We start from the raw sequence: 8,805 nt of genomic DNA, 5'->3' as shown, positions 1-8,805 counted from the left end.
ACTGGCCCCTGCCACAACGCCCAGCTATTTTTTTTTTTTTTTAGTTGTAGTTGTCATTGTTGTTTGGCAGGCCTGGGCTGGATTCAAACCCGCCAACTCTGGGGTATGTGGCTGGCACTCTAGCTGCTTGAGCTACAGCGCTGAGCCAACACCCAGCTATTTTTAGAGACAGGGTCTTGCTCTTGCTTAGGCTGGTCTCAAACTCCTAAGTTTAAGCAATCTATAGGCCCCAGCTTCCCAGAATGCTTGATTCCAGACTACTGATCTCCAGAACAAACTAACATGGATTTGTGTTGTTTTGATCTACTCAGCAGCCATGGGAGAGGAATGCAGATAAGCCTGGGCTGAGCTGTGTGCTACAGGTGAGGGATGAGGCTGGCTGGGTGACTTCTCCCTAGACTCCTTCCTGTCCCTGTGGCTTGGATCACTTCACCTGGAGGATTCTCCCTGGCCACCACCTCCTCCCCTACTCAGTCTGGGCTGAGCCTTACCTCCATGGAGGCCTCTCTGGAAGTCCAGCCTGCTGCCCTGGCCCATGCATCCCTCCTGCAGGGAAACCGCTCCCTGGGGACCAAGTGCTCATCTGTGCTGGTCTGGGCTCCTAACTACAGTGCTGGCATCTGGAGGTCCCAGACTGACCACAGGGCTCTCAGTGGCCCTTGAGGGGCTGGCAAAGGGCTGTGTGCCCAGCAGGAGCACAGTGAGCATACAGGATGAACAGAAGAATGAATCTGGGACCAGGCTGGAGCTGAGTGGGTTGACCCTGGCTGGTGTTAGGATTAGATATCAAGCCTGTTTTGGATTAGAATGTTCTTTTAGGTAAATAAATGAGCAAGAACAGTAAACTGTTCAAGGTCTAGCCACGGGCAGGTTTCTGGTTGATTTCTAATACAGATAGTCCCTGACTTATGATGGTCTAACTTCGATTTTTTGACTTTACAATGGTGCAAAACCATTCCTTTTTCAATATAATGTACGGTATTCAATAAATTACATGAAACATTTAATACCTTATTATAAAATAGGTTTTGTGTTGGATGATTTTGCCCAATTGTAGGCTAATATAAGTGTTCAGAGCACATTTAAAGTAAGTGAGCTGGGTGGTGCCTGTGGCTCAAAAGGGTAGGGTGCTAGTCCCATATGCTGGAAGTGGTGGGTTCAAACCTGGCTCCGGCCAGAAACTGAAAAAAAAAAAAGATAAAATAAAATAAAATAAATAAAGTAAGTGAGCTAAGCCATGACGTTCAGCAGGGAGGAGTATTACATTCATTTTGATTTGGGTTATTTTCAATGTATGGTGGGTTTGTCAGGGCATAACCCCTCTGTAAGTTGAGGAGCACCTATACTTTGTCACCCTCCAGCAAGATAAAGCAACTAATACTGTCATGATTCAACATGATTCAAGTCCCGCTGCGTGGGTGTGGGAAATGAACGAGCCATCAGAGGAGAAGACCACCTCTCTGGGGTGACATCCTGGGGAAAGGTCAGTGAATGATGGGACAGAGCCAAGAGCATGAGGTGGTAGATGCCATTGTCCTGGCCTCTCCACCAAGTGCCCTCCCAGCAAGCAGCCCTCATCTGCTTGTTTCTCCAGGTTGCCACAGGGACCAAGGAGGTGGGGCAGAGCCTGGCCCAAAGTCGGGGCTCATTAAATATTAGCCCTTGTTGTTGTGACCCTGCTCAGTGATCCCTGCAGCCCAGCCTTGCCCCTCCCAACAGATCTGAGGCAGGGCAGGGTGGGGGAGGTAATCTGGAATAGCAAGCCCCTCTAGGGGACGAGGCATCCCACCCAGGGAGAATGGGGGGTTCCAGATGGTGTCCTGACCTCCTGGAAACAGGATGAGGGCTTACAATGGGGTCAAATAGTGGTCCCCCAAAAGACCTGTCTCCTACAGCCTGTGAATGTGACCTTATTGGGGATAAAGGTCTTTGCAGGTGTAATTTAGTTAAGGATTTTGAGAGGAGATCACCCTCAGTTAGTTTGGGCACTGAATCCAAAGACAAATGTCCTGATAAGAAGAAAGGAGGGCTGGGCATGGGGGCTAATCACTGTAATCCTGACACTTTGGAAAGCCGTGGCAAGAGGGTCACTTGAGCCCAGGAGTTTGAGATCAGCTTGAGCAAGAGTGAGACTTTGCCTCTACTAAAAGTAAAATAGAAAAAAAAAATTAGCTGGGCATTGTGGCAGACACAAACTGTCTCCTAGTTATTTGGGAGGCTGAGACAGGAGGATTGCTTGAGCCCAAGAGTTTGAGGCTGCAGGGAGCTGTGATTGCGCCACCACACTGTAGCCTGGATCATACAGCAATAACCTTCATCAAAAAAAAAAAAAGAGAGAGAGAGAGAGAGAGAGGAGAAGACACATGGAGGAGATGACCCTGCAATGGGTCAGAGGCAGAAAGTGAAGTGGCCGCAAGCCAAGGAACACCAGCAGCCCCCAGAAGCTGGAAGAGGCACTGCAGGATCCTCCTCCAGAGCCTATGGAGGGAGCACAGCCCTGTGCACCTTCATTTAGGACTTATAGCTTCTAAAACCAAATAAATTTGTTTTAAGCCACCCAGTTGACCACTTCCTTCTTTGCCCAGCACATCCAATCTTTTGGAAAAACAACCCTCTTTTCCTTTCTCACGTGTCTGGAGTTTCATCCTCAAGTCATTGGGTAAAAGGGTTGAAGAGGAAGAATTTCTGCGGGTGGCACTCAGCTCTCCAGGTGCCTTGTGGCTATCAGGCCACTCCTGACCAGGTGTGTGCAGCTCCCACCTGAGACACAGTTAAGAACCCCTCTCCTCAGGGGGGAAACCCCACAGGAGTGTGCAGAGAAAGCTCCCCTTGTATACTGCGAGCCCAGGATGGAATGTAGGATCCTTGAATTTCAGGTAGGAGGCAGCTGGAGCAGAGGCTTCCACACTACAATGACTGCAGCAACTGTTCCAAGTGACCAGGTCTCCTGCTTACTCAGCCATTCAGGGTCTGGTCCCCTCCAGCCTTCTTCTCCTCACCCTGACCCCATCCCAAGCTCGGTCTACCACAGGGCCTTTGTACCTACTCTCCCCTCCACCAGAGCCAGCCTCCTCTCATCGAGCCATCAGCCCTCTCCAGGGCAGCTATGTAGTCCCTGCCCCAAGGACTTACATCCCTGTCACCACTCTCCCACCACCAACCCACCATTCCTTCTCCAGGGAGACCAGCCGCCCCCTCCCTGGACCAGCTCTCCCTTCAGGCTGCTATTTATCACTTTGTAACAACCTTTTCTGATCCTTGGCCCCCTCGTGGTATGTGGATGATGGGGGTAAACCCATCTCTTTTGCTTCTTACAGTCTCCTGGCGCCTGGTGTGACAAACGGCAGAGACTCCATTTTTCTGAGTGAGTGTGTGAGAGCTCCCCGATCAGGGACAATGCCAACTCTGGGCCCCACCTACAACCTTGGTCCTTGCTGAACTAGGACCCTGGGAGGTGCCCAGAGAGCCTAGCACCCCTCACCTGCCTGCTCCTTGTCCACGGTGGCTAAGGGTCGAGCCCCACTCTGGGTGTTCATTCGGCCTTTGTACAGGATCCCGTCCACTCCCAGGATGTCCACCTCAGCCTGTTGGATGGCCCAGGTCCCGGGTCAAGGACCTGCCAACCCTCTCTAGTGCACACAGAGGCCAAAAGACAGGGCACAGCCTCCCCCGGGGGCACCCATGCTCAGGGCCTGTTCCACACTTGGGACTGGGGTGCACCAAAGTCCACCCTCCACAAAGGAGGCCCCAGCCAGACTCACAGTGTCATAATCGATTAGTTTAGGGTCCCCATAGGGGTAGAGTGTCGACAGGTTGCATGACTTGTGCTTCAGGTTGGCATCGTTACGGGGGCCATCACCCCAGTCCTGATGGGAGCGCAGGGTGTCCAGGGCCTGGAGGTGCAGCTGATGTTGTTCCCTAGGGCGGGGCAGTGGGTCAGCAGCCCCCTAGACCCACCCATCCCCACCATCCCTGTGCAGCCTCAGGATGAACACCCTGAAAAAATTGACATTTCTTCTGGCTTTAGTTGAAGTGGCACAGCCAGACAGGCCTGGGGCTGCTGAGGGACACAGACACTCATATTGGGCAAAGGAATAAAATTGAGCTGCCTTCCCCGGACCCAGCCATAACTGGAGCCCCAACCTGGCATGCCAGGTTCACACACCCAATCCCTTGATCTCAAGGAGCCAAAGGAGGATGGGTGAGAGGTCAGCACGGTGGTCATTGTGACTATCCAGTTGCTTTGCCTCCACATGGTCAGGCGTCCTGCAGCTGGAGTAGGCTCTGGAAACACCCATAGAGCCATGGGATGTCAGGAAATTGAGAGGTGGTGCCAGGACCCAGGGAGATAGCTGGGTGTGTAGGAACCTGAGGGTTTGACAACAACTCTGCATGTACTAGCTGTGACCTTGAGTAGGTTGTCTAAGTTCCCAGAGCCTCAGTTTCTCCAGCTGTGAAATGGGATGGCAATAGAGGAAAGTGATAAGGACCCAGCAAGGCCAGGGAAGCCAAAGTACCTGAATAGGATTTGCCTTTTTCCTCCACCACAAATGGCACATTAGGCCTACCTCGTGGGGGCTGGAAGGTTTAAAGGAGAAATCCTCTTGGCCCATATAGATGCCCAGTAAATATGTCAGTCACCTCTCCTATGCTTGTCTGTCCAGGAGATGACATCTCCCCATGGATAGTTGGTAATATTCTGGGGACAGCTTTTGGCCCAGGACTGCAGGACATATCTCTTCGATAACAGGTTCCCAGGCTTCCCAGGCTCCAGAGTGGCCTCCACGGAGTGGGTCCCAGCCTGCTTACCTTATCTGTTGCCGCTGCAAGTACTCGTAGGTATTGGCGCTGGCTGGGCGCAGCTGCGACTGAAGATTGGCTTTGCGGATAGTGACCAGCTGTCTGTTGGGGAGGAGAGTGCAATAGGGGCTGTAGGAGGCACAGGTGTCCAGCAGAGGACTTGGGCTCTCCCCCTCCAGGAGGCCTTCCCAGTAGGAGGAAGGACCAGGTTGCTTACCCACCAGAAACCTCCACTGCACAGGGTCACTGTTCAAGAGCTCCGGGGGAGCCCTGATAACTATCATATAAAGGTAAAACCAGAATAATAAATTCTAGAAACAGGACAGAGACCAGTGGTTACCAGGGCCTTGAGGGGAGGGAGGACTGGTAGAAACTGCTTAACGGGGTCAAGGTTTCCTTTTAGGGGGATGAAAATGCCCTGATGGTAGACATAGGTGGTGACTGTACAACATGTGAACGTACTGAATACTGCTGAACTGCTCACTTTAAGATGGTTAATTTTATGTCATGTGTATTTTGCCTCAATATAGAAATAAAAACAAAGTAAAACAACAGTCTTCTTGGGGAGCTGGAACTCTTCTACATCTTGATCTGAGCAGTGGATGTGCAGGTGTATATGCATGTAAAAACTCATCAGACTGCAAAATAAACATTTACGTACCTTTATGTATGTTAAGCCACAATAAAAATGTTCAGTAATACATATTGATTGTCAACATTTTAGAAAGTATACAAAGGCACAAAGGAACAAAGCACTATAATCACACGACAAAGATTTTGATAAGCATCCTTGAAGTATTTTTCCAACTTTGTGTAATTTTATTTTTTTTTGGAAACAGAGTCTCAGTCTAATACCCTGAGTAGAGTGCTGTGGCATCATAGCTCATAGCAACCTTGAGCTCTTTGGCTTAAGTGATTCTCTTGTCTCAGCCTCATCCTCCCAAGCAGCAGGGACTACAGACACTGGTCACAACACCTGGCTATTTTTCAGAGATGGGGTCTTGTGCTTGCTCAGGCTTGTCTCTAACTCCTGAGCCAGAGTGCTAGGATTACAGGTGTGAGCTACCACTCAAAGCCCCCAAATTCATGTAATTTCTTTTTTTTTTTTAAATTGAGACAGAGTCTCACTTTCTCACCCTCTATAGAGGGCTATGGTGTTATAGCTCACAGCAACCTCAAACTCTTGGGCTTAAGCCATTCTCTTGCCTCAGCCTCCCAAGTAGCTAGGACTACAGGTGCCCACCAAAATACCCAGCTATTTTTTTGTTTGTTAGCAGGCCGGGACTGGGTTCGAACCCACCAGCCCCACTGCATGTGGTCGGCGCCCTAACCACTGAGCGATGAGTGCCCAGCCCAAGTTCATGTAATTTTTTAACATACTACTTGATATTCTCATTTAATTTATTGCAAACATTTTCCCAGTTCACTAAATAGTCTTCCCCAACTGCTATAGCTAATACAGTAGCCATAGCCACATGTGTCTATAGAAATTTATAACTACATTTAAATGCAATTTAAAATTCACTTTCTCAGTCAATTTAGCCATATTTTCAAGTGCTCAACAGCCACAGGGGCTCCTGCACTGAATAGCACAGCTATAGACCATGTCCCCATCACAGAGCTTTCTACTGGACAGTGTTTTTCTGAAACATGGTTTATATTGGCTGAGATAAATATATCACAACTCATTTACCACCATGGTTGTTTCCAATTTTTTTACTATTATAAATAATGCGGCAGCTAGATATGTGTGGTTTGAAAGGAAAATTCTGGTTGAAGCCCCTCTATGAACATGAACTGACACAGGGAGGTGACAAGCTTTGTGGGCCATCAGGGCAAGGCTAACAGGAGAGGCCCTTCAAGGTCCTGGTGTCAGGAGAGGTTACTGTCTGGCAGTTCCTCAAAAAGTTAACGATGTAGTTACCACATGACCCAGCACTTCCATTCCTAAGTTTATCCCCAAAAGAATTGAAAACAGGCAAACAAGCACACATATACAAATATTAGAGCAGCACGAGTCACAATAACTAAAAGGTAAAAACAAACCACTGTCCTTTGGCTGATGAATGGATAAACTAAATGTGGTCTATCCATACAATAGGATACTGCTCAGCCATAAAATGGAACAAAGCACTGACCATGCTACAACATGGGTGAATGTGGGGGATACTATGCTCAGTGATAAAAAACAGATACAAAAGGTCACATATTGTATGATTCTACTTATATGAACATCCAGAATGTGCAAATCCATAAAGATAAAAAGCAGATCAGTAGTTGCCAGGGACTGTGGGTAAGTGTTTATGGGGAGTGATTGACAAAGCATCTGGGGTTTCCTTTTGGGGGGATCAAACAGAGTTTTGGACTTAGATAGAGGCAAAAGGCGCACAACAATGTGAATGTGCTAAACGTTACTGGATTACTCACTTAATTTTTTTAAGAGACAAGGTCTTTCTCTCTGTCACCTAGGTTGGAGTGCAGTGGTGCAATCACAGCTTACAGCAGCCTTGAGCTCCTGGGCTCAACTGACCCTCTTGCCTCAGCCTCCTGAGTAGTTGGGACTATAGGTGCATGACACAATGCCAGGGAGAATTGTGCATTTAAAAATAGTTTATTTTAGGTTGGGCACAGTGGCTCATGCCTATAATCCCAACATTCTGGGAGGCCAGGATGGGCGGATCAGCTAAGCTCAGAAGTTCAACACCGGCCTGAGCTACAGTGAGACCCTGTCTCTAAAAATAGCCAGGCATTGTGGTGGACACCTATAGTCCCAGCTACGTGGGAGGCTGAGGTAAGAGAATTGCTTGAGCCCAAGAGTCTGAGGTTGCTTCGAACTATGACTTCACTTTACTCTACCGGGGATGACAAAGTGAGACTCTGTCTCAAAAAAAAAGAAAAGTCTATTTCGTTATATGAATTTCACCTCAATACATTTTAAAAATAGTATTAGACTTCTATAAAAATAAGTGCAAGGAAGTACAGCAAAGTTTTGCATTTCCTTACAATGGTTCCTTCTATTCTGTTGCTGCTGTTGTTGGAAGATTTACCTCAATCCCTACCCAGCACTAGATAAGGCTGATGAAGAAAGGAAGGACGATGTACGGTCACCCAGGCAATCACTCAGTGGCCAGAGGGGGAGCACATATGATCCCTATAGAATCCCTATGAACATAGATGTGTATATACTCAACAAGTGGATGTGGATGCGGACATACTTGAAGGTTGAAAAATGGTACACCTGGATGCGTACACACATGTTGTACACACGCACTGTACACGCGTGGTACACATGGTACACGTGGATGCTTACACACCTGACGGGCATAGAGCTCCCCCAACCCCAGCGGCTGTGCGCACAGGTGTGCGGCCCCCAGGAGCCGGCGGCGGGCGCCCCCTGGCGTTAGTACTCACGGGCCGGTCATCATCTCCACCCGCCGGTCGCAGGAAATGCACTTTACCCGCTCGAACAGCTTCCTGCAAGACACGGGTAGGTCAGGACCCCGCCCTGTCCGCGGGCTGGAGTCCCTCGTCCAGAATCCCGGGAGGCGCTCCTGTGTCCTCTGGCCTCGCAGCTGCAGTCCTACCCAGGGCCCCGGAGGCCGCCAACTCACTTCCGGAAGGCTGCAGCGCTGTCGGGGTCGTATCGGAGACCTTCGGTCAGCAGCCTCCGGACTATTTTCCAGACCTCTTGGATTTCTTTCTTCAGAGGGTCCAGGTCACTGCGGATTAGCTGCCAACAGCCAAAGGGGAAAAAAAGAAAACCTAGGCAATTAATTCACAACCTGCCTCCTTTCAGAAAAGCATTTGCGGCAACCCGCAAAGTTACATAGAATACAAGTTGTTTTTTTTGTTTTGTTTTTTGTTTTTGAGACGGAGCCTCAAGCTATCCCCCCCTGGGTAGAGTGCCATGGCATCACGCTCACAGCAACCTCCAACCCCTGGGCTCAAGCGAGTCTCCTGCCTCAGCCTCCCAAGTAGCTGGGGCCCACGGCCCCCCGCCACAAC

General features: G+C 49.3%; 1 protein-coding gene across 1 annotated transcript in view; it reads right to left on the bottom strand.

Moving 5' to 3' along the window:
• CUNH16orf96 (chromosome unknown C16orf96 homolog) overlaps window positions 1-8,805 on the bottom strand; it is a 52,322-nt gene that overhangs the window by 4,488 nt on the left and 39,029 nt on the right. The window contains exons 10-14 of the mRNA XM_023513867.1: window positions 8,412-8,530; window positions 8,212-8,274; window positions 4,810-4,902; window positions 3,762-3,918; window positions 3,482-3,584 (exon numbers count right to left, since the gene is read on the bottom strand). Coding sequence (XP_023369635.1) covers window positions 3,482-3,584; window positions 3,762-3,918; window positions 4,810-4,902; window positions 8,212-8,274; window positions 8,412-8,530 — 535 coding nt within the window. The remainder of the gene's footprint in view (window positions 1-3,481; window positions 3,585-3,761; window positions 3,919-4,809; window positions 4,903-8,211; window positions 8,275-8,411; window positions 8,531-8,805) is intronic.

Source organism: Otolemur garnettii, unplaced genomic scaffold (genome assembly GCF_000181295.1).
Source record: "Otolemur garnettii isolate 467f Iridium unplaced genomic scaffold, OtoGar3 scaffold00044, whole genome shotgun sequence".
In the NCBI taxonomy this organism is placed as follows: domain Eukaryota; kingdom Metazoa; phylum Chordata; class Mammalia; order Primates; family Galagidae; genus Otolemur; species Otolemur garnettii.
Note: the sequence above shows the minus strand (reverse complement) of the source record. Positions and strands in the feature narration are given on the sequence as shown.